This window comes from Trachurus trachurus (genome assembly GCF_905171665.1).
Source record: "Trachurus trachurus genome assembly, chromosome: 22".
NCBI lineage: Eukaryota > Metazoa > Chordata > Actinopteri > Carangiformes > Carangidae > Trachurus > Trachurus trachurus.
The window spans coordinates 18555656-18580826 of record NC_139907.1 but is presented as its reverse complement, the minus strand read 5'-3'; the positions used below and the strand labels follow the sequence as shown (position 1 = coordinate 18580826).

Here is a 25171-nt window from a genome sequence, read left to right as displayed (position 1 = left end):
GAGAAACCAATAGCAACCTAATAAATTAGAAGTAGGCTATATTATTGACAAGAATACTGTGGTGGCACACTGATAATCTGTTATAGGAGATTAGGGATAAAACAGGTAGAAGTATGTGTTGTGTGTCTGTTGGCTGGAAGGTGTTTTTCTGAACATATAAGTCAACAGTCACTGTCATTTCTTATCTCAGCAGCTGGGTGGAGTAAAAGTCGGGTCAGCTCGCACCAAGGGCAGTAATAAAGGGGATTTCTCCGGCAGCTCAAGTATTGAATGAACTTGTGGAGAGCAGGTCAGTCCTCTGGAATGAAGCCTACATCTGATAAGTCTCAAGTTATCTCAGTAATGTTGTAAGGACAGCAAACCAATGTTGGCTGTGTCAAATTGATTTATTTCCATTGACACTGAGATTTACATTTTCGCACTTTTAAAGACAGTTTTCTGAAGTAGATTACTGGGAGAGATTTTAAGTCTTAATCCCCCCAAAGTGCGCTCGTTCTTTTTTTTGTTTTTTGTTTTTCTATTGAGAGAGAATGACTGATAATGCGGCAGCCTCACTGGACAGCATCGCACAGGACGCGACCGAGACCGGTCCACGTTTGGAAGCGAAAGGTGCTGATGCCGCGGAGCAGGTTGAGTGCAACAGCATCATCCCAAACGGAGAGAGCGGCTCTGCTGCCGCTACGCGCCTCTACAAGAAGCGCTGGTTGGTCGTGTTTCTGTTCAGCTCCTACTCTCTGAGCAACGCGTATCAATGGATCCAATACGGCATCATCAACAACATCATTATGAAGTTCTACAACGTGGAGTCCTTCGCTGTAGACTGGCTGTCCATGGTCTTCATGCTCACCTACATCCCCTTCATCTTCCCGGTCACCTGGCTCCTGGATAAGAAAGGGCTGCGGGTCACGGCGCTGCTGGCCAACGCGCTCAACTGCGCGGGGACGTGGATCAAAGTGGCCAGTGCCAGACCGGACCTGTTTTGGGTGACCATGCTCGGACAGTGTGCGAGTTCCCTGGCCCAGGTCTTCATCCTGGGGATGCCCTCCCGCCTGGCCTCGGTCTGGTTCGGCGCTGATGAGGTCTCCACCGCCTGCTCCATAGGAGTCTTTGGAAATCAAGTGAGTTTATTATGCATGATGATGCCTAAGGGAAAGTATCACTGCAATAGATCTCAATATTCTGTTTGATTTGTTTTTGGCCCGAAACACCCGAATAAATGTAATTTTAATTTCATTAGTAGCCTGAAAGATGATCCAAAGCCATCACTTTCAAGTCTTTGATATTAGCTACTGGCCCCATTTGACCCCTGCTCATCCTTCCACCCGAATGACACACAGTGGGACTTTTTTGGTACCTTGAAAGTCTGTGGGCTCAGGGCAGATGCCTATCACGCCTAAACCTGATCAGGACAGTCATCTCTCATCTGAATGAATTACATACACAGGGGTTTCTGGATAGAAAACATTCAGATAATCTTGTTAGAGGAATTAAGTGTGAGTGGTAGGATACCCAACATTATAACACAAGTGCTGTTTAAAGTCCTTATTTACTCATGGAGGAAGACATTGTTACCCTGATTTTCCCATTGATTAGTTAATACGGTGCAAAGGTAAGTGGTAAACTGGTCATTTACAGCTTTCTTGCTGCAATGGAAGTAAATGAAGCCTTGAAAGTTAATGCAAATGACACCCACAGGTGACAATGTTCGCTGATGCCTTACTAATCCTGTGTTTGTAGACTCACAACGGCAGCAACATTTAACCTCTGTATGTGTATGGTGAGAATGTATATCAAAGGTTGACAGACTGGTTCATCATGGGTTCATATAGATGACAGCAAAACGCCAAAAGCATGCAGAGAAGAGAAGCAGACTGTGGCTTCACGTGATGGAAGAGCAGGGCTTAAAACTCATGGAGCTGGTTTGGGATGAACTAGAAGGTCAAAACAAAGCAAACAAGTGCAACACATCTCTGCATTAGTGTTTGGATGATTTTTCTGAATTGTATTTATTATTTCTTAGCTTCAAAAACACTTGTGTGAGTTTTGTAAATCTTATTAACAGCTGGAAATTTTAATGGGTTCTAACTTTTGACTGGTTTTGTACCTCAGATATTCACAGAGAGTCAAAATGCCAGTGCCTAACTTGCTGTGTTTGCTGCTAGTAAATGTCACATGTTGGTTGCATCCTCTTTCCTCTGAACACTGACAAATTGTATGCAAGATCAAATTCCTTTAAAGGTTTACATAAAAGGAAGTTTGCAGGATGTTTCAGCTGTCTGGAAAACCCCTCTGCAGTTTGTACATGAAGCATGAACATGAACTGATACCAACCAGGGCAGCAGTGGCTCAGGTGGTAGAGCGGGTCGTCTAATAATCAGAGGCTTGGTGGTTCGAATCCCGCTCTGTCCCAGTCACTGTCGTAGTGTCCTTGGGCAAGACACCTTACCCACCTTGCCTTGAGCAAAAGCGTATGAATGATCATGGTGGTGGTCGGAGGGGCTGTTTGGCGTGCATGGCAGCTACACACGTAGCTTTCCACCACCGGTGTGAATGTGGTATGATGGTTTCTGTAAAGTGCTTTGGGTGTTGGGAAAAGCGCTATATAAATGTAAGCCATTATTATTATTACCTTTTATTAACAGTCTGAAATACAGAGGCAGACAGACTCAATGTGTGTGTGTGGTTGTGTGTGAGTGTGTTTGCTGACGTGGTAAAGCTTATCAACATACTTACAGCTCCAGCTTACCTTGAAACAGCTTATCATGGTTCATGGATTTTTCTTATTTTCTGGTACATTTTGAGATTCATTGAAGCGTTATCTTCATGTTCAGTCTGCACCACTCTTCTGAGGTGGGAGAAATCATTTACTGAAGTTAGAAGATAATAATAATAATAAAAAAACATACAGAAACATGTCAACAACATTGCTCTCTGTAACCTTTGACCTGTGTTTAACATCAATCCTAAGGAAGAGTGTTGAGGAACGGTGAAATACTGCTGAAGTATCAAAGATGAGAGTAGTTGTTCTGGCCAAAAATCCATTATCTATTATCCATTAAAAATAATCAGAGTTAAATACTACCAATGGTTAGACTGCATTTCATTGCTGTAGCTGTGTGAGGTGGACCTATAGTTCTTACTACTTACAGGGTGGTTTGATCCAGTCCGGTTCCTTACTTAGGATCACTGTTGCCCATAAATATATCACTTCTTTTCATGAAATGATTGTGTCAATGTGATTTATTCCTGATAGATAAAGTGTGTATTTTCTCAAAACCTTATTAATCAGTCCCTTTCAAACATACCACAGTGAAAATTGAACCACAATTAACATTTATAACACAAAGAGGAATGTATCTGAAAACAAAATTGTCCCAACTTTATGGGCTGCTTCACAGCTGTGTGTTATCTTATCTTTACCATTACTGATTACATATCAAGTTGAGATAGTTTGCTTCTGGGAGGAATGAAAGGCTGGAATCACTGGTTTAACAAAGTCGTTGCATTTAATAAGGTTGATTTTGTGTAAAACAATTTTGAATATGGAATTTCAGTAACAAACTGTATCTGTCTAAATAAACAGATAGTGTGTAAGTTTTCAGTAAATGGAGTTTAAAAAACAAAACAAAAACTCAACCAGGTCTTCAATAGTCTACCTACAGTGTCCAATTTTTGGTGTTAAAAATACAAGGGAAATTAATTTAACCTGAAAGAACTTATTTTATAATTGCCTATGTTACTATTTTGTGTGAACCAACCCCAGACAGCATTATTTGTGGAGGCAGGACAGTGTTTATTTGTAACCTGGCCTATTTGTTTTTGAGGGTGGCAACCAAATGGGAAATGACGTGTTCACTGCCTGCACAATTTCGCCATCTTCTGCTGGTACAGTGCATAGGTTCAGTGTGTACTACTATAGTAGCTATGTCAATGCCGCCGTGTCTCCAGGTATGGTAAACTGACGGTTCTGTTTTCAGCTCTGTCTGCTTTTTTTTTTTAATACCATAATGTTGTCTCACAATAACAGGCTGCTGGGGTTTATATACTTATTCATATACTAAGCTCACTTAGTCACGTCTCATCACTGGGACGCAGCGTAATGTGACCGCCGCGGCGCTTCAAACTCCAAATACCGAAAGTGTGTGTTAGCTGTGGAGCAAAACCAGTCTGGGAATGTTTTTATGATCGTCCTGTCTGCTGTAACTAAACGTTTTATTGCGCTGTTTTTACGGATATGAGGCGAGTGCGCTGCCAACAAAGCAACCTCGATCAGCTGCTGTGCCTCACATTAAGATACAGTGATTATTATTATTATAAACACGCCGTGAGTTCGTATGGTTGTGACGGAGTATTTCCTTAAAGACGCCGGAGGGGGAATGAGCAAGAGGTGCGTTCAGGGGCCGTGGTTTCAGTGTAATGACACGGGTGTTAGTATAGCCTACCTTTCTTCACCACACTTCTTCCATTCACGGACCTGAGGTGGTGTAGGTAATGCAGCTGGGGGCTGGAGACGGCAGGGGCACTACAGGGAAATTCCAGTCAGTTTGAGCTGCTGAAGACCCCCCCCCCCTTAATCCAACAATAGAGACAACTGGGGGCTACATGTCACTCACTTGTTTATCAGCATCCTGGAAAGCCTTTTCAATTCATCATCATAGATAGGCTACTAAACAACTACATTGATGCTAAAGATCTACTGTATACATTACTTTCATCAGGACTTTCTAAATACAGTAGTTATAGCTAGGTAGTATATTTCAGTTGTGTTGTAAACAGCACTGGAGCCATTCGTCATACATAGTAGTATTTAATTAAATAGGCTATTCACAATATCAGTCAGTCTGTTGAGTGAATAACTAAAGGTCAGGGTATGAAATTGATTTTATTATGAGAAAAATAAAAGTAACATAAATACATAACTAAATACAGAATAAACTACCAGCAACAAACTGTTTTCTTCATTGCTAATAGCAGAAGATGCCCATTACAGGTTTCCAGAGCTCCTCCTGATGTCAGTAATGCTCCGTTTTGGACTGAGAATATCAGAAATGTTTAGGAAGCTGGAACTGATCAGTATCTGCTGTTTGAATTTGATTAATCAATCATAACAATTTCAGATCATTTTTCTGTCAGCCAGCTTACTAGTTGACAGACAAAATGCAGATCTATCACTTAGGAAACTTCTCATTAACACCTGTTGCATGATAGGACAATATCTATCAAATGAAGTAATCTAAAATGGAAACGATCAGTTTGCCCCCATGCCCCAGTTTTCTCTATTGTTGACTGATAGACACTCACTGTTCCCTTTAACCTCTAACCCTGCTCACCAGTGTCAGCTCAGCAGCCTGTGTCCCAACAGTCACTCAGTCCTGTGGGCACTATCTTCAGCAACATGGACAAAGGTCAGAGGTCATATCGCTCTCTCTCAAGGGTCGCCTGCTGTAAACATTTGAGGCCTACATATGTCATTCAGATACCATAACTCAGACAGGTATTTCAGTGTGTAGGCATTCATTTAACTAATCTTATCACTCATTATGGGGACTTCATGTGTCCACATTTGTTACCAAAAACAAGAAGTTAGTACTTGGCTCTTTAATAGATTATTAATCAACTAGTGATAAAGCATGTATCCATTGTAGGGAGGAGATTGATGCGATTTTCATTATTGTAGCTAATGAAGTCATGTGTTACTACATGACTTATTTTAGTCCCCAACAGTAGGACAGACAGTGTATGAAATTCCTCAGTTCTTACACTTATCACCTGATACAGTCTGTTTATTTATGTATAAATTCCTTTTGAATGGGTTAGTTTATGAACCAAGACAACAGGAATGACAGACGATGCAATGTAAGGTCACTGGGGCGTCAGTAAATCCACTTTGAGAACCACAAACACTTTGCTTTAATAACCATCTTGCAGACAACAGGATACCCTCAGCCTGTGTTTGAGCACAGAGGCAAACTTACTTCTAATGGCCTCCTTCTGAAGTAACACAGACACTTAAAACATCCCATATTGTGGCAGGATTTAGGTCCATATTTTCTCATATCAGTGTAGTATTGCAAGCACTGCACCTTGATTTGCGTTGCATGTTTTCTTACCACAAATGGCTGAGTAGGGTAATGCTTGATAAATGATGATCCATTTCCTTGGTCTTGGCGTTTCTGCACTTTAACAGTTTGTCAGGTGTCTGATGAACTTACCGTCTTTGTTAAGCAACATGCTCAACGGACTTTAGCTCCTCTGTACACATCTGTATGTGAGTATCATGTGCCTAACTTTAGCAATAAAATCAAGTTTCTCTCCCAGACCTGTCACACCTTAGGCTCCAACTACTGCCAGCCACACTCTAGTTGATGGTATGACAACTTGGGAGGAGGAGTTTTAAATGACAAGTAAAAAAAAACAAAAGAAAACCATCATGTGACCAACAAAGAGATGTTAAATACCAGAGCAGTCAGAAGGGCACTGGCACCTGTAAAAAGCCAGTCAGGTTATGTAGCTGTTGTTGACAGGCATCAGAAATTTCCAAAGCAGCTCATTATATTCAAACTGCACCCCAGATCCACCTCTGCTAAATCAACAAGAGTAATCAACAGTAATCTCCACTTTAGACACGGCAGGCGAGCTTGTTTATGATCAGCGAGTAGGAAATACCTGCTGGGTAGAAAGGGCCAGTCAGGTGAACTGTGGCTGTGTTAAGAGAGAGCGCACACACAAGGAGAAATATTTGTTCTTCCTTCCAGCTGTTAAGTGCCACAGAAGTCTGAAGAAAAAGGGAAGAGTGAGAGTGAGTTCAACAACATGAGCGCTCAGGATGATTTCCCTGACGAGTGGACGGACGACCATGGCAAGGACAGGGGGGGCAGCGACTGTACCCCGACCAGGACATTGCGGACAAGTTTCGGGGAGTACAATTACCACATGCCTCTGGGAGACAGCAGCGACCTCATCGAGCCCTCGGCCCTGGACTCTGCGCAGCTCTTTCCACTGATGGAGACCAAACTGTACAAGCGGCGCTGGCTCATGCTGTTCATCTTCAGCATTTACTCCATGAGCAACGCCTTCATGTGGCTGCAGTACGGCATCATCAGCAACATCTTCATGCGGTTCTTCAGCATCGACACCCTCGCCATCGACTGGCTGTCCATGATCTACTTCCTCACCTACATCCCCCTCATCCTGCCCGTCATGTGGCTGCTGGACAACCGGGGCATGAGGGACGTGGTGGTGGTGGGGTCCGCCTTCAACTGCATAGGCGCTTGGATCAAGACCGGCTCGGCGCACCCCGAAATGTTCGCCATGACCTTCTTTGGCCAGTTTGTGTGTTCAGTGGCCACGGTTTACATCCTGGGCATCCCATCCAGACTTGCGTCCTTGTGGTTTGGGCAGCAGGAGGTGTCCACGGCTTGTTCCATTGGCGTTCTCGGAAACCAGGTGTGTCTCTGTTTACCTGCCGGACTGTGGGAAGTCTTTTGCAGTGTGTTGTTTAGTGTGGTGCACTTCTCATTTTGGTGTGTGTGTGTGTGTGTGTGTGTGTTGGTCACTGTGAGAAAGCGAAAGAAAGCTCTATCATCTTTAACACTCTTTGCAATACATCTGAATGGCCACGTGTTAAAAGCGGGCAGGCACATGTCATGTCATGTCATGTCAGCGCCTGCCTCCTTTAATATGTGACTGAGTCTCTCTGTTTCCAACCTTCTTCTTGAGTCAGCAGGTTTAACACAGTGAATCACTCTCTGGAGAAAGCGTATGACTGGTGGCCACTTCAGCTTCCAGCAACAGTGAGAAGGTTCTTAGAGAAGTGATGCATGTGAACTTGCAGAAACAAGCATTTTCTTAGTTTCAGGGCTTTTCACACGCTTCCTCTCAGCATGTGTGTGGTGTCGTCTGAAGGAAGTTGAGGGAAGACGCTATTAGCTCATTGTCCACATTTAGCTTATTTCCCAAATGCCCAGTGAAAAGCCTATTGAACATACAGTGCCGAAATGAGGGATATATTTTTGCTATTACTGTAAATAACTACACTTATTGAACACAGGACAATATCCATTGAAATTATATTAAAGGGATAGTTCACCCAAAATTCAAATTTCACTCATTTTCTACTCACCCTCATGTCGACTAAGGGCTGGGAGAAGTTTCAGAGTCATCCGTGCCTTTTTGAAGTAACAGCGGGGCTCCGTGCAGCACTGCATGTCCATATGACGGTAGCGAATGGGGCTCACTTTTCTTCGTCCAAAAAGACACACCAAAAACCATCCAAATACCTCCATACTGCTCCTCTGTAATGTCCCTCTTGTATTGAAGCCCCGACATCAGAAATTGTTCCGAAAAAAAATAAATAAGTCTATGTTTTAAGCTTGTTTGTAGCGGAAGCTCCCAGTGTCTCAGTTCACTGCTCTGCCTGTGTCTGTGCAAATTGCGCGAGATTTGAGACTGAGACACTGGGAGCTTCCGCTACAAACAAGCTTAAAATACTGACTTATTTAATTTTTTTGGAACAATTTCTCATGTTGGAGCTTCAATACAAGAGGGACATTACAGACGAGCACTATAGAGGTATTTGGATGTTATTTGGTGTGTCTTTTTGGACGAAGAAAAGTGAGCTTTTCCAATCGCTACCGTCATATGGACATGCACTGCTGCACCCGTAACTCAGAGAAGGCACGGAGGACTCTCCCAACCCTTAGTCGACATGAGGGTGAGTAGATAATGAGTGAAATTTGAATTTTGGGTGAACTAATTAAATCAAAAAGGTTCCACTTTCACCTGTGTTTGATTTTCTTCACAAACACACCCACAATGTACACAGGCAGCAACAGGAGTGTGTTTAAGGCAGTGTGTGTGTGTTTTTTGTTCTTCCTACTCAGGAGGATGGCGCGTGAGTTGAAACAAGCAGCTCTGAACAAGCTCTAAATGACTAAAATATGTATTTAAGTTACTAAGTGATGTGAAACTTAATGTAATTACATTTTCAGTATGTCATTCTTCATGTCTCTTCCGCCTTAGGAGACCAACATAAGTTGACACACATTTTTTTAAAGGTTTCAAACTTTCAATGCAATGCAACACAGAGGAAGAATGTGGCCTCGTGATTGAATTTACCTTTACATTATTCTTTACATACAAGCCAGTACAAACAGTCAGTGAATGCAGCACAAGCAGAAGAATTCCTGTTCAATAGTCTATACATGGTTCCCCTGTGAACTCTGCACAATCTACTATGCTTAACACGAAACATAACATGCACATAACATAACACTATGCATAAACAGAGACTATCAAAAGACACATGACCTTTGAACAGGCCAAACTGTGGTTTCTTTATTTGTGTGTCCTCTCTCACCTGCCTGAGGCCAAACATTGCGTACCGGTCATTGTCGTGCGAGTTCTTGTTTTGTGCTTTTAGTCCAGTTCCCCGCTGCTGAAGATAAAAGTACACATTGTTGTTGATGTTTGCTCGCTCACCATGACTTTATCCCTTTGGCTCCGGTCCCTAAACCCAATACTTCCAAGTTTTCAGACTCAAGTAGTTCACATATCCCCTTAGATGTTTAGAAATAGTTCACACTAACAAAAAGTAGGTAGGATTTTCATAAAAGCCCGAGATGCTTTGAAGATCAAACAGATCACCAGTTTGTGTGCCAGCACTAACTTCAGAGAGAGAGGACATCCTTGATTTGGACCAGTTGAGAAAAAGCTTGTTTTGCATTTTTGACAAGTTATCAAGACCTGCTCTTCTTATCAATATGCACTAAAAAAGGAAATACAATGTTGTTTCTTTCTTTGCTTTGGATGATGTGTGAGCGTGATTTTAACAAAGATGACTCTGCAGTTATTCTGTTGTAAAGATCTTTTTATAGGCTCCTGTGAAAATCTTACAAAGCTTTCTCTAGCAAAATGACCACAAGGTAAGTTAACGATTGTTAAAATAGCTCATGTTAGATATGTAACATCAGTAGAGTGGAGTGCTAAGAGTGTCTGTGTGTGCTGTAGACGGTTAACAGCTGCAGATCTATAAATCATGCTGATTGTAACATCCCCTGAGGCCTGAAGGGGTCTGACATATTTCTTGTGCTTGCACCCTTCAGACCCTGTTCACTGGTTTGTTCCTCTTAAAGGAGCGTGTCTCTCGTCACTTTTTTTTTGCCCTTTTCCTTCTCTCACCTTTCCCATAGAGCGGAGGGACCTCGGCTGATGTCCCCCTCTGGATTGTTCTTGAGGCTGTAGGAAGCTGAGGAAGTGGGCACTACTCATGTGGTATTCAAATTTGGAAAGCTTAGTACTGCCCGCCCCCCCCCCCCCCACCATTCCCTCGACCATACTTCACGTCACAGATCCACAAGGCCCTGAGGGCGGGGTGGGGTACGGGGGTGTCAGTCCTTTAACGTCACTGCTTTGACATGTTTTGAGTGTAATAATAAGCTACATAAGCTACATATACGCATGTATTGTTGATGTGTTTATAATAGCGGGTAGACCATCACTCACAAATGCTCAGCAGTCAAATGTCAGTCAGACGGGAACTTCCTGAAAGACTCAATTCCCTTTTTCTTTTCTGTTTCTTTATTTCAAACTTTTACTGCTTTTGTAGTGATGCTTTCCCCCTTTAACTATGTGAATGCATCTGTTGGTGCGTGTGTACGTGTGTGTGCGTGTGTGTGGTCGTCGACTGAAAGCACAGCATCCTTTTCTAATTTTGGGCCTCTCACCTACAGATGGGTATCGCAATTGGGTTTCTGGTCCCCCCCATCCTTGTGCCTAATGTGGATGACATGGATGAGCTGGCGCACCACATCAGAATCATGTTCTACATCAGCGCTGGTGTGGCCACCCTCATCTTCGTCCTGGTGGTGATCGGTGAGTCTTCGAGGGAAGACGACTCTTCCCATCCACGGGCTCGTGGAGTGGGGAAGAGATGTCAGGTCCCTTCACTCACTCACACAATAGAAACCCAGTGCAAGTGCCTTTCAGTGTCACATAACTCCCACAGTCATGGTTGTGAAAACATATAACGCAGATAAAGTCATCGTGACAGTTTGTGGTTTCCAGTGGTGGAGATTGGGGCAAAGCTGTTACCTCACCGACCTCTTTCGTCCCTTATGGTGATTTTATTTGGTATTGTAATGATATTTTTTAGATTAGAGCACGATCAACTCTCAATAATAGTTTTTACAACATTAAAAACCATTATTTGACATAAAATTTCATTCATTTTTATATGCTAGAGCTTCTTATTTTGATGCTGGGCTCCTCGGGCAGCACTGCTAGAGAGCTGAGTCTCCCTGACATGAGATGTGCTGTCTACTGAAAACTAAACCGCATTACAGTCCACTAGATGAGCAGCTGCGATAATTGCTATAATTGTCCACCTTTTGATGAGATGTGTTCGGACACGATGTGAAATACGAGCATGAACTCCCGGAGTCATGGAAGTGAAATCGTCTTCACCCTCAGCTCTGTTGAATAAATCCTCCTTTCACCTCTGTGAAGGACTAAGACTCGCTGACAGTAAGAGAAACGCGGCGAAGCCTCACCGTTTATTTCGGGAAGATGCTCACTGGCTCAGAAAAAAAGATTCTTCAATCAGAGCTTTGATCGTGTGTGAGGACAAAGGTTGATGAGTCCAGTTTCTCTGTGATCACTGGGATTATTTTACAGGGGCTGACTTTGTCTTTTTTTATTTAAAAAAGCATATGGACGAAGTATTTGGTCCCATCACTCACAATAAACACATAATTGTTTATTCTTAATGAACTTATAATGGTAAAACTGAGCCCCCATGGCCCATATTAAGCATCTGACTCAACCAAGCCATGACAAATTTGATACAGTAAACACAGTAATTTAATACAGATTTCAAATGCCTCTGCTCCAGCTGGCTCCTCCAGTGTTGGCTCCTGTCCTCCTCCTCCTCCTCCTCCTCTTCCTCCTCCTCTCCTGCATCTCTCTAATCATTAGCTGCTGTGCTGTCCCCTCTTGACCCACTCTTGCGGCTCCAGTTGCTACACTTTTTTTGAGCCCTGGACGAACTGGATAGGTAATCACACTGGAGTTGGTTTCACAAAGATATGTCAGACTGCTCTGTGGTGTCGGTCCAGTCTTAATGTTGCTGGCATTAAGAAGGCAAGTCACAAAAACAAAGACTGATTCATTCTCCGTCAAAATAAGGAGACATCCCACTCATGGTGCGCTCCATTAGAACTTGCAAGTCTAATTTTTCCGCGTTCACAACATGCTGCGTCATCAGAAACGCCACCTGAGGTCGTAATCCCAACTCAGAGAAATTTAATTAACCAATCCAAGATGGCCACTCTGTGCATCAACAGTGAGCAGAGGCTTTTTCAAATGATTACCTACTCATGACTGGAATATGGTCGACTCGGATATGATGCTCCTCCCTGCTCCTGCGTCCAAATAAATGGTAAATGGAATGCAACATCAGTCGGAAGACCGGTAATAATTAATTTCACTGAGTATCTAGTAGCAATCAACATCAGAAAAAGAGAAAAAGATGGCTGATACTTTGTGGTTTGATAATATTGTTATGGAGAGAGAGCAAAGAGAAGGGAACCACTTTCCAGATTTCTCTTCCCAACCACTCTGGCAACTCTTCTAAAAGACAGAAATAACCTGCTGGGGTAAACGGAGCAGAATGGTTTGGTGGGGTTTTATTTTGAATAATTTACCCAGAAGTCATTGTGCCAAAGTCTGACTAATGATGGTCAATAACCAAATCTGAGAGAGAATCAAAGTCTGTTTGTGAACCCAGACTTTCCATCTGTTTAGCCAGCACCTCTGGTCCGGACCGTATTTGTGCCGCCTTGGGACAAGTGTATTTCAAAGTTCACCTGGAGTGAAAGGATTAACATCAACATCCATTTGCACAAACGGTTGATATTGACTAGCGGCTAGACGAGCCATCTTGTCTGTGGGGAAACCCCAGCTGTGATGACCTTTTCCGTTGTGCTTCAGCCTTTGGTCCTGGGCTGTGGTCATCTGTACCGAATGACCCCATGACGGCAGGTCTGGCGTCAGTACAGAGAAATAGAAAAACACACACAGCCAACAGCGGCCAGTTAAATAAATAAATAATAAAGATTATAATGGTTTGTTTGTTTAGCTTACTCATCTGTTGGCTTATTGACAACAGGTGTGTCCCACTGATAGAGGATTAGTAGCTGGTGAGGTCACCACTTACAACAGTGCAAATGTTTAAAGGCTGAACTGTCTTATCTTCAGAGGAATGTCCAGCCCCGGCTTGCTGTTATGTACAAGCACGTGCACAATCACACTCATCAACAATCATGCCATAAACTGAATTGATATATTATATCTGAAGAGCTGTGTGTGTGTCTGTGTTCCAGTGTTTCAGGAGAAACCAGACATCCCACCCACACAGGCCCAGGCTCAGGCCAGGAGCATCCACCCGGATGAGTACTCGTACACGGCTTCCATCTTGAGGCTGCTGCGCAACAAGCCCTTTATGCTTCTGGTGGTCAGCTACGGTGGGTGTCCTCCTGCTGTGTCCACACAGACAGACTGGTGGTCCAGAAACCCTTTGATTAATGACACCTCGTCATACAGAGATTCTTCTGTGTCTTAATTGCAGTTAGGGTTACATCCAGTGATGATTTTGATTAACAACTGATCTATTTTTATTTGTTTCTTTCTGGTATCAGAGATATTCAATTTACAGTGACATTATGACGGATGATCTGCCACATTCATCATTTAATGACTCCATAGAGAGTCCAAAAGTTGACCCAGAGGGTAAATCTGTCATATTGCTGCTAATTCCCTGACATAAAATTTCCCTACATGGTTTTATTTAGCTGCAAGAAGAGGAGGAGGAAGTCCAAGTCAGTGTAGTGTCCTAACGGTGTGCCTTTATTACATCATCATGACGCGTAGATCACCCCACTGTTCAGTGCCTCGGATGTTGTTGCTTTATTGATGCAAGAGGTAAAGAAGGTGTAAAAATGTCACGTTACGTCATAATAGATATAAGCAGAGTCACAGTCTTAATCAGCTGGGGAGCAGATATGAGTATAGTATGTGTCACCATAACACATGGACACATGGGCCAATACGCTGCCTATGTGTAGCACTGATCTAAAGGTCGGTCGATGTCACATTCTGTGCTCAAAGGTCACTATTTAATGATTGGGGGTTTGAAGAATCCTGAACATGTGTGAATATTGGCAAGTAATATGCACAATGCTTTTAATCAAGGAGTGACAAAGGCTAGGGGATACTTTGAACTTGTTGTGTGAGGTTTCTAGCAGTATTTTTAGGTCGGGGATGAGGCCCCATCTGGACGCCTCTCATTTCCCTACAGGTGTTCTCAGAATAGAGACTGACTTTTTATATTTGTCCTCTGCAGGCCTGAACGTCGGCTGCTTCTATGCCGTTTCCACGCTGCTGAACAGGATGATCATTGAACACTATCCTGTAAGTCTATGTGCTGGAAAACACACCTCCCTTTCTTCCCTGTCCTTCATTTCTAATCAGATTAGCATACTTAGCTACTTCACTTTCTATGTTTCTTTGTTTGCTGTCGGTCGCTCACACCATATCCCCAGAGTAAGTGGGCCAAGCATGTACATTTGTCTGACTCCCTCTAACTCCAGTAGCTAGAAAGCTGACAAGCAGATGACCCTGACACAGATAACATAAGTCTGGGAGTCGAACTGTTATTGCCAAGTGCTTCCAGGACAAGATAACAGCAGGGTGCAAAAATGTAACAGATGTCTGAAGCTCAGAAATGTCACTGTTTTCAATCTCAGGGCGAAGAAGTGAACGCTGGAAGAATTGGTCTGACCATTGTCATTGCGGGCATGGTGGGGTCCCTCATATGTGGCATTTGGCTGGACAAGACGAAAACCTACAAGTAAGATAAACACAGTTTGTTATTCACCAGAACGCTTTGTGCAGTTTAGGTAATCCTCCCAGATGCTGACGAGGAACCGAGATTTGAAAACATCCCCTGTGGTTTTTCTTCCATTCGCTGACGTCACAAAACAGCGTTCCCTCTAATCACGCTGCTGCAGTCCTCTGACAAATAAAGGCTGCTGACCTTTCATGCACCACCTCATGGACGTTAAAATGAGGCCCTTCTCATTCATTCCCTTTTATCAGAGTTGTCCACAAGGAAATCAGTGATACAGAGCAATGGCATGTGTATGTAGTGCAATTTAGCTGTAATCTTCCCCGTCTCAGTTTGCCATGCTAACATTTGCTAATTAACAAACAAAATGAAGCAGTTGCAGATCCACATGCTACAGGCAGAAAACTGGAACCTGAGAGAGAAAGTGCTCCAACATGATTCACTAGTCTTCAACACTTCAACACTCACTCTTGTTCGCTGCAGTCTCTCTGTAGCTGTAGCCTTTAAAACACGGGCTCCTTGCATGAATGTCTTTCAAAGCCACAGTCAGTCACAGGAAGATGTCCGAGTGAATTAAAGGTACTGTGGGCACAAATGAGAATCCAGCGGAAGTGAGTTTCCTATCTGATGTCCCTCTCTGCTTATGTGAACTGACAAGCTTTACTCTTACTGGTCCTGGTGCCACTGTGTTAAACATGCAAAACAGTCATAATACAACCATAAAAGCGAGAACTGACATTGATATCTTGTTGCTAATGTCACAGATCAACCATGCTTTTGTTTGGATTGAGTAAATCAACCTTTCTTACACTTTATTTTTAGTGTAAAAATATTTGGTACGCCAGCCTCAGTCATCTGGCATGCAAATTATTATGATTAGAAAAAATCCTTGGTGCTCAGATTCCCTACATACCATTTGGATGCTTAGCTGTCAAAGCAGTCAGGCCCAGATTCATGTTGTTGACCCTCACGCTCCTATTGTCCCATGTGGGAAAGAGTCAAAGGACTATGTTATATTAACAAAAACGTTTTGCAGCGATATTTTACGCGTGGTTGTACAAGCGACAGCTTCCCCAGAGTAAGCCTGTTTGTGCAGATGGCCTGGGGTCTTCAGTCACTCTGGAGTATTGTTGATAGTCAAGCAATAACTGAAACCAGCAGCACACTAGCTGCACAAGTTTTCCTGTTATTGGGACTTCAACTCCAGTGAGACATCCATCTAAAAACACAACACATTTGTCTCAAAACCAGGCAGTTTTTTTGTAATTAACACAAAAAATAGCACTAAGTTGCGTCAAAAAGTTGCTTTTACCACCAAACTTGTTCTATATGTACAGAAAACCTTTTGTTAGATTACACCAGAGGATTTCCTTCGTCTGATCAGATTACAAACATGAGCCTTGTCACAAGATCCAGATTCCTAAACATTAATGTCAGTGTCAAATCAGATTACATTTATCTAAGATTATTAGAAATCCTAATAGCTCTTTAGTGTAAACCCCATAATGCTACGAGTTCTATATGATGGTTACTTGTTGTCACTGTACTTTGTAAACATAATAATGACTGATCTCGATCTCCTCTCTCTTGTTCAGACAGACTACCCTGCTTGTGTATCTCCTCACTCTGATTGGCATGGTCGTCTACGCTTTCACCCTCAATCTGGGTCACCTGTGGGTGGTGTTTATCACTGCTGGAGTTTTAGGGTAGGTAACCATTAAAGAGCAGAGGTCACTACGGTCTTAAAAATCACAGGAAAGGAACTGAAGGTAAAAATTAAATGTCATAATTTGGTTGTTTTCTAAATTTGATATATTTCACTCATCTATAAGTTGCGATTAACAGCTTTTACACTTAATGGTCTCCTTAGGTTTTTCATTTTGTGGATAGATTAGATACAGAGTGTTCCTACAAATAGAGGCTTGAGAGAAAGTTTGCTTAGAGATGTCTGATGACACTTCTTTTCGACCCTGAGCTGTGTCTGTCACGTTTGATGCCCACAGCTCTTCACGGCTCTAGAGGCCTAATAAAGTCTTAACCTTCTGGTGAAGCTGTATGTAGTCCACGTTCTTGTCATCTGGCAAGTGCTACTGCTTTGTCAGAACAAAATTAATGCTCCTCTGACTCCAGTCCACGTGCTATGTCCTTACAATTATTGCTATTTATGGTAAGCTGATTATGCCCATAACTGGTTTCCATAGCAATTCCTTTGTCCGCTTTTCACTTTCTGAAACCCAGACAGCATGTGTTGTACAGCAATATACACTTGCCCTACTTAATCATGCGTGAAGCTGTTTGCTGTTGTTTGTCGGGGCGGTTAAGGATCAAACTCCTGCAGATTGCCCACTTGTGTTTTAGACTTGAACCTGACCTCCAGTGTTTTTCTGCAGCTTCTTCATGACAGGATATCTGCCTCTGGGCTTCGAGTTTGCAGTCGAGCTCACCTATCCAGAATCAGAGGGAACCTCATCTGGACTGCTTAACTGTTCAGCTCAGGTAGAGCTGTGTAGAGACACAGGCTTAATATATGCAACTGAATATTAAAGATGTTGGTTTGGGTTTCTAATAGTTATTTTCACCTCATTTCAGATCTTTGGAATCATTTTCACCATCTCCCAAGGGAAGATCATTGATCAATGGGGCACATTAGCAGGAAACATCTTCCTGTGCATCTTTCTGCTAATAGGGACAGTGATGACAGGTAAGATATTAACTTCCTCGTCTTTTTGAACAGCAGACCTCTCCTGTGACAGCGCTTACTACACGGAAACACTTACCACAGTGAACGTTGAACTCATGTCAGCTGTTCAGCACATAAATGCACGTGATATTAAAGGGAACTTAAAAACAACTGTTAAATCCATCGCTGGCTTTGTTTACACAGCGAGTCACATCTTCCATAGAATAAAGTCGCCCCCTAGTGGTTTGATGTGTGATTACATTGTGTTAAAGACATGAAAATGTGTTTTCAGTTTTTGTGATTTTCTGTTTGAACCAAAAATGCTTTGAATTACAGAAGAATCACTACAGATTCTACAGATTTCAACAATTTGATATTGTTCTTGCCAAAATGATATACAGTTAATTAAAGGTTTGCATCTTAAGGTTTCCCTCTCCTCTGTGCTTGTCACAGGTTTCATCAAGTCTGACCTCCGACGGCAGAAGGCCAACCAGCAGGCAGAGGTGCAGACAGTGAGTGTAAGTACCTCTGTGTGTGCTACGTGAAAGTCAGCGATGGGATCTATTCACATCCCTGTGGAGAGGGCGGATGTGTTAGATACCATCCTGGCGCTCTGGGCTGAATGCACTCTGCTGGCTGCTTCCCTGCAGTCCTCACTCTGCAGCACGAACACACTTTCTCACTGGTGGAAACTTTTTTTTCTCCCTCTAAACTCACTAAAAACATCCTCTTCTCTCAAACGCTGATTGCAGACAGCACAACTCTGCTTTTGTCTGACAGCTCCCCAACTCACTCTAACAAACAGCATGTTTACAAAGGTTAACGGTGGCAAAGTTGTGCTTGTTAACACTTTCATATGGGTGCAGTTGACAGCTGTCAAACATATGTAATCTGTACTAATCAGTTTTATAAATCAGTGCAACGCGGTGATAATAGCACACACCACAACCCACTATTAAGAAACACAAAGCAGGTATAATCCTTTAATTATGAGGAGATTATCCAAAAGATGAATTCATGTTCCTGTCAGATATCCCATATTAAAATTCACAACAACAGTCAGTTGCCACCAGCTGCTCAAAACCATCTCAGTTTTTAACAATGAACGACAGATTGATGTAAAATTACTTCACACTGCCTGGTTTCTGTTTGCTCGCTGCCTTCTTCTTTGAGAAAAGCTTGGGGCCTGTTTTTTTTATTGCTGCTTTTCCTCATTCTTTTCTGCTCTAACAATACAAAGGCATCTAAAATGGAAAGCTCCAACAATTTTGCACACTAACAAAATGTAAATAAGACGCCTACAACAGACCAACACTGATGTCTTTGTTTTGTTAATGAGCCAGTTGTATTTAATTGTTAGAAATAGGAAGAGCAGCAGTGAGATAACTAATGAAACAGGTGAAAAAGATATATCTGAATAAACATTACCAAGAAATTATTCAGGTAAATGTTTAAGTTGCATCATATATAGGATATTTAACTAAAAAAAAATCTAACAGCCTTTCCTCAGTGAAGGCTGATGAGGCTACTGATGCAGCACTATTAGCTTTAGTATTAGAATAAGTTAGATGTGCAGGGTTTGGTGGAGGCAGATACGTGGTGTTGTGGTGTGGAGGAGACGGTGGGGGGTGAGGCGGCCCCTCATGGGCCCCTCAGAGGTGTGACACGCAAAGCTATCGTTCCAGCCTACAGGGTCGATCTCATCGGCGCAGGACTACGGGGCCACATCGTGCAGCAGCCACTGGCATTGTCAGTCATCATGACACAAACTACACTAACACCAAAACACACACCTGCCAAGGTATGGGCACACACTCTTCTCAAGCTTCAACCTCAGTAATACTGCCAGGAACACACACACACACACACACACACACACACACACACACACACAGACACACACACACACACACACACACAGACAATGGTGTGACACTTGACAATAAACAATCCTCTACTCATATTGTCACAAACCTCATTGTGTTTGAGTTTATACAACGACAGGATTTATTTATTCTTCCGAAGCCAAGAGTGGTGTGAAAAACACTTGAGGTTATTATGACTGAGCTGCAGCACATCCTGCCCCAGCTCTTATATGACAGTAAACAGGTTACTGTGAATAAAACAAGCCATTCATCCTGGGATTTCAGCATCCTGAAAAACAAATAAATACTTAAGAAAGTCAAAGTTCTTCCCGGTGTGCTCTTTTTTTTGTACAAGCATTTTTTTTTTTTAAATAAAATTTTCTTTAACCAAAGTAACTTTTGAAAGGAAATGTTAAGGTCATCATTTGGTTTTTGATAGAACTTACTGAGAGGTTTTTGGTAATATATTTATTTATTTTATAATAATCTGATCCAGGGTGAAAGAGAAGTTTTGAATTGTTTCATACTAAAAGTAACGTACAAGGTCATTTTTGTGTGGTGGTCCTGAGAGCTCAACACAGTGCAACTTAAGAAAGAACATGCAAAGACACAAACGCACTACAAATCATTTCAGCGGACACAAAAAGGTGACGGGCCAGGCTACAGATGGAGGCTAACAGAATAACATCTGAATCTTGTGACATTGAGGCTAGAGTAAACCAGACAAACTCACCTTATTTACGAACAACACAAACAGCACTCTATAAAGGTGTGCTTCACAGTCCGCCATTTTTTTATGTCCCCGGAAACACTTTGACATGTTGTGAGTTTTTGCAGCTCACACATGGTTCAATTAACAAAGTTGTTTTCTAAATTTCTGGCCTGTTTGTGTCTTTGCAATGTGTTTAGCTCTCAGGGCCACCGCATTTTTGTCTGTGTGAATGTTCTATTGTCTTCTGTTTTTTGGATGTTGAGTGGAGTTGATTGTTAGTGTGTTTTGATTAAAACCTGTTGTTGTTTCTGTCCTCGTCTCTTCCAGAAAACCACCGCTGCCCTGGAAGGAGGCGTCTCTCCGACTGAAATCCTGAAAGAGGGGAAGTTATAAGGAGGACAGACGTCTCTTCTGTCAGCAACATCATGTAGAGATAAAAGCAGAAACACAACATGCATAAACGTGCGTGCATTGTGTGCGTACGTGCGTGTATGATAAAAATATCTTCTAGGAGAAGTGAATGGTGCTGCACAGCCCTGTGTGGGGCTTTAGTGAAGGAACCAGCAGACCTGAACATGATGTACTGTATGGACGCCACACTCCGGCCTCTGGCCTTGCTGTAGGCATTTTACATATCTGATTATTGCAGTCCAGTTGCTACTTTAGTGACTTCATCATTATTACACCCCTTAACTTTATTCAACTTATTACACTCCTAACCTTTGACTGTCCCCTGCTGATTAGTGTTAAGTTGTGTTCTCTGAATCTAATGAGCAAAATTTAAAGTAAGTGTACCTAATATTGAACCAATATTGTGTGTAACTGAACTCAGTCTTTACATTGCTAAAGGTATTCATTAAGTGTTCTGTTTTTAGAATATGCATCTTAAATGCAGACTAAAGACTATGAGGTGATCCTCTGTCATGGCAGCCAGGCTCTCCACATCCTCCCCCTGCCACTCAGGATCACACGGACGTCTGTCCCTCTTGATTACTGCTGATTACAAATTAATATGATCGATGCTGTGCATCTGAGTACACTTTGGAAGGTCAGTATTGTCCTTGTTTTACTGTACGCAATCTCTACACAGAGACGTTTGGTGATGAGCATCTGGAACATTAAGAATGTCAGCACAGCACTACACAGACAGAGAGGGCAAAATCATCTGTTGCCCTCGTCATTTTGCACAAGAAAGTGTTTTTGTTTGATACTCTTAGCTTGTAAATGTGTTACTGAGAAATGTAGTTCATGCTACGTAACCATGTGTTTGTACTGTTTATCATAACTCTGTTGTACCCGATGTGTTAAGGCTAGTTGTGTGTATTATGATTGTTATGTGATTGTGAGAGATGCTAATGAGATGCTTACTTCAATGGCATTTCCCCCTACATTTTACAATGCTGTGAAAAGGAGTGGAGTTTTTCCCACTTTTTTTAATTGGATTTTTTTTAATTTATCTTGAACTACAAAGTGCATCAGTTGTGTTTATTCAAACACTAATATATATATATATATAGCTATATAGAAAAAATGAATGAAGCAAAAACAAAACAAACATGACTGGATGACTCTAACTGGATAATCACTAAAGTTAGTGTTACTTTATGTATTTATGGGCGTAAGAATTTATTTTTCTTCCAACCTTGAAGATTCTTACATAAAACCAAAGTATGTGAATGTTCTCTGCACATGGATCCACACTACTACAAAACCAAAATTGGCAGTTTTTTTTTTATTTCTGAACATCACAATCAAAGTTCACATCCAACAGCATCGGATATTAAATACTTATTAAAAACGATGCAAAAACACAGTTACACACTTGGAAACAAGACCTCTGCATAACCAGTTTCTTATTACTGAAATAGAATCAAATTATTTCATTTTTAAAAAGGTTTCATAGGACAATCATTAGGCAGAAATTCAAAGGTTGTACAAACAGTTTCACAGCACAGTAAACATTGGAGTCATTACTGATACTTTGTAATGAAGAGCATAGTTTTGTATTGTATAGTCATCTGAGTTCTTTTGTTACAAAAATGAATAGGAAGTGATATTCTACTGAAATAAAACAATCAACAATTCGCTCTGGATTGTTTCTGCAGTCATTTCATTTTACTCACCCACAATGGAAAAGTCTGAGAACAAAATAACAGTTTTTATGGCAATAGACTATAAAGGTTTAACCAAAACATATCAGCTGCTGTGTTGTTGTCAAACACTTTATTGCACTGTTAACGGGTAAAATCTCCAGTTAAAAAACATAGAAACATCAAGGTAGAGGTGTATGTAGTCTTGATATAGTGTCACAACAGGAGGTGTAAGCACATCCAGGGTCAAGGCAGGAAGCGACACACTATGACCGGTCCACTTCACACAACCGTGTGGTGGTGTTGGTGCTGGGCTCATTGGACAACGAAAACACAAAATCCAAAACTGTTGGGATTCAGTTGCGTTTCTTCTGTCGTGCTCCGACTTCCTCTTGTGTCTCTGGAAAACACTGGAATCCGATCAGCATTCCTATGATGGAGAAACCTGAAAAACACATTGATGCTATATTAGGATTATTTTATTTAACGTAATATTTTAATGGAATAGAACTTAAGGGGATTTAATAAAAGTGGCATAATGATTAGAAAGCCATAAACTGTCACACTCACTTGCCACAATGAGAGGTGCCATGACCCCGATAGTCAGAGGTGCAGTTTTGTAGATGAATGCTTCAGACAGAAAGTGACCCAACGCCAACACAAAGGTCGATAAGGTGATGTGATACAGCCTACAGGGGACGGCATGGCACATGCTGTGAGAACATAAATACTGTACATGTAGACAAGGTTTAGGAAGTGAAAAGATGCCTTACGTTCTGTTCTGAATATCAATGGCACAGGCGCAGCGAATGATCGATGACAGCAAGGTCCAAATACCAAATGTTCGAGCTTGAAGACCGTTCACTGAGGTGGAAAAAGAAAAATCAGATAATGGAAAACAATATGATGATCTCAGGGTTCCCACTCTTTTCTTGAAATCGTTTTTCAGGATTTTTCCAGGACATTTTCAGCTGTTACAGTCTGACACACATTTTTTACGCGATACACTGATTCTTCCCCTGTTCCATTCATGCTTTACTTTACAGAAGTGTTCTTTTGTACATTTAATACATTTGTTTCTATGGTTAATTCCCCTCTCTCATTCTCTCGCTCAGAAATCTGAGATGTGCAGTCTATGGCTCTAATTTATGAAATAATCTCTTAAATACTTAGAAATGATGACAAATTTATCATAGAACAGCACAAACATGTTTTTTTTGTTGTTTTTTGGAAACGAAATCCTTAGCAGGGTCTGAAAAAGTCAAATAGAGCTCTGGTAGCTGATGTCATGATGTGATAAATCATTTTCCAGGACAACTAAAGCTTTTCCAGGACATTTGACTTTTCTTCTCATTTTCCATGTGTTTTCCATGACTGGGAAATTGGTCAACCATTTTCCAGGTTTTCCAGATTTTCCAGGACGCATGAGAACCCTGGATCTGTATATCCCTTCTCTGTTTTCACTTTATGAGACAATCAGTAGACTAATCTGCCTAATTTTCCTACTTATTCACAAACTTTAATAAGAAGTTGTTTTATTAGTCAGTTGAGCCCATTAAAGAAGGCATTAGCTTACAATATGTTGCAACCAAAATACCTTAGTAATAAAAATTGCAGTAGCCTACTCCATGATGACGTTTCTTTACCTTTTGCTTTAAATTCTAAAATGTCAAGATTGAGGGTACCCACTGATAAAAATGTTTGTGTAACTTAGTGATGTAAAAGAAGAAGAAGAAAAGAAGTTGATTTGATCTGACTATAGCCTATATTTTAGTTGAAGTAGCCTATTAGTCTTTAAAAAAATCAGTGGTGGCTCTAATACTGACTCTTACTGATTGTTTACATAACTGTGACATTATGCAATTGCTTTTGGCCTAATGATGGTGGTGTTACACACCACTCTATATCTGCTCCGCCATTCACTTAAAACTGTTGTCTTGACATGTTTTGAGAGATGTGATGTGAGATGTGATGATGTGATGCCTAGTGTTGTCAACTGTCAAGCTGTAGTGTCTGTTAAGTTTTGCTCACCAAACTCTGGCGTGCCTGTGTAGAGCTTCTCTGACAGGAAGCTGTGATCTCTGAAACTCTGCACCGTGTTTCCCATCGCGATGATGGACACCATCACCAACCAGCTCCGCAGGACGTTCAGAAAGCGACTCATCCTGTCCGTCTGTCTGTCTGTGAGACGCACCTGTCAGGGAGGAGGACGAGTCAGTCTGTTCAGTGCACACAGCAGGTGGTACAAAGCAGAGCTATAGTTGCTATTACCAGGTAAATACCATTAGTGAACCTGTTATGATAAAAAGTACAATGAGCGGTGCGTGTATTTACCTGGACGGTGTCTACCAAACTACAGTGTGGCCATGCTCCTGACTAAAAAAACACAGGAACGTAGGTAACACAGTGACACAGTGGAGCCAGCCTACAGTATGGTGTTACAGTCACAATGGGAAGTCATTCAATCCTGGGACTGTAAGGTTAACCAATCGGAGAGACCGAAGAATGGTTCCATCCAGTCATACCATTGATATGATTGGTCGCATTCAAGGGATAGAACCCACCTACTTTGCTCACTAGCCAATAGAAATCGAGCAGTCCTATCACCTGGAAACGGTAGGCTAGGCTGCATTCGAACAAAGAGTACAAACACGGAGCAAGAGGGTTACCTGTAGTGGCGCTTGCTTTCGCTAAATCTCTGAGCCCTGGGGTGTGCTTGCTAGTTGCAACTGCATTTCATAACTCAATTTATCTCTCCTTTGTTTTTACTCTGTAATGTCACACACACGGCACATAATACACACTTAGCGTTATGGTGTGAGACATAAAACGAAGATTATTTCTCGATGAATTTGTTAATTTAAGACCATCCTTTGATTCACTGCACACTGTCGTTATTGATTCCCGTCTGTACACGCCATT

The 25171-nt window shown here is 41.8% G+C and overlaps 2 protein-coding genes across 5 annotated transcripts; one reads left to right on the top strand and one right to left on the bottom strand.

Moving 5' to 3' along the window:
• Positions 1 to 3882: 3882 nt before the first annotated feature.
• flvcr2a (FLVCR choline and putative heme transporter 2a) lies at positions 3883 to 22410 on the top strand. 4 transcript variants are annotated; one of them, XM_083998694.1, is made up of 12 exons: positions 3883 to 3948; positions 6756 to 7446; positions 10731 to 10872; positions 13380 to 13520; positions 14399 to 14466; positions 14802 to 14905; positions 16498 to 16608; positions 17293 to 17398; positions 17492 to 17603; positions 18036 to 18100; positions 19268 to 19383; positions 20487 to 22410. In XM_083998694.1, exons 2-11 carry the CDS (start codon positions 6814 to 6816, stop codon positions 19343 to 19345), a joined length of 1560 nt encoding a protein of 519 aa, XP_083854820.1. In that variant the 5' UTR covers positions 3883 to 3948; positions 6756 to 6813; the 3' UTR covers positions 19346 to 19383; positions 20487 to 22410. The 4 variants fall into 4 exon arrangements, with proteins under 4 accessions (XP_083854820.1, XP_083854823.1, XP_083854822.1 ...); XM_083998697.1 differs by lacking the exon at positions 16498 to 16608; XM_083998696.1 differs by lacking the exon at positions 19268 to 19383.
• On the bottom strand, positions 21877 to 24693 carry erg28 (ergosterol biosynthesis 28 homolog). Its single transcript, XM_083998698.1, has 5 exons — positions 24584 to 24693; positions 24281 to 24443; positions 23023 to 23113; positions 22820 to 22938; positions 21877 to 22694 (listed from the first exon to the last, which is right to left on the bottom strand). Exons 2-5 carry the CDS (start codon positions 24411 to 24413, stop codon positions 22606 to 22608), a joined length of 432 nt encoding a protein of 143 aa, XP_083854824.1. The 5' UTR covers positions 24414 to 24443; positions 24584 to 24693; the 3' UTR covers positions 21877 to 22605.
• Between the last annotated feature and the right edge of the window lie 478 nt (positions 24694 to 25171).

Bases quoted from the DNA above. Each gene is read 5' to 3' on its own strand.
- flvcr2a (XM_083998694.1), top strand. From the start codon at position 6,814: ATGAGCGCTCAGGATGATTTCCCTGACGAGTGGACGGACGACCATGGC. The intron at 7,447-10,730 runs GTGTGTCTCTGT...TCTCACCTACAG, and splicing joins TTGGCGTTCTCGGAAACCAG to ATGGGTATCGCAATTGGGTT. The intron at 14,467-14,801 runs GTAAGTCTATGT...TTTCAATCTCAG, and splicing joins TGATCATTGAACACTATCCT to GGCGAAGAAGTGAACGCTGG.
- erg28 (XM_083998698.1), bottom strand. From the start codon at position 24,413: ATGAGTCGCTTTCTGAACGTCCTGCGGAGCTGGTTGGTGATGGTGTCC. The intron at 23,114-24,280 runs GTGAGCAAAACT...TTTCCACCTCAG, and splicing joins CACAGGCACGCCAGAGTTTG to TGAACGGTCTTCAAGCTCGA. The intron at 22,939-23,022 runs GTAAGGCATCTT...CGTCCCCTGTAG, and splicing joins ATTGATATTCAGAACAGAAC to GCTGTATCACATCACCTTAT.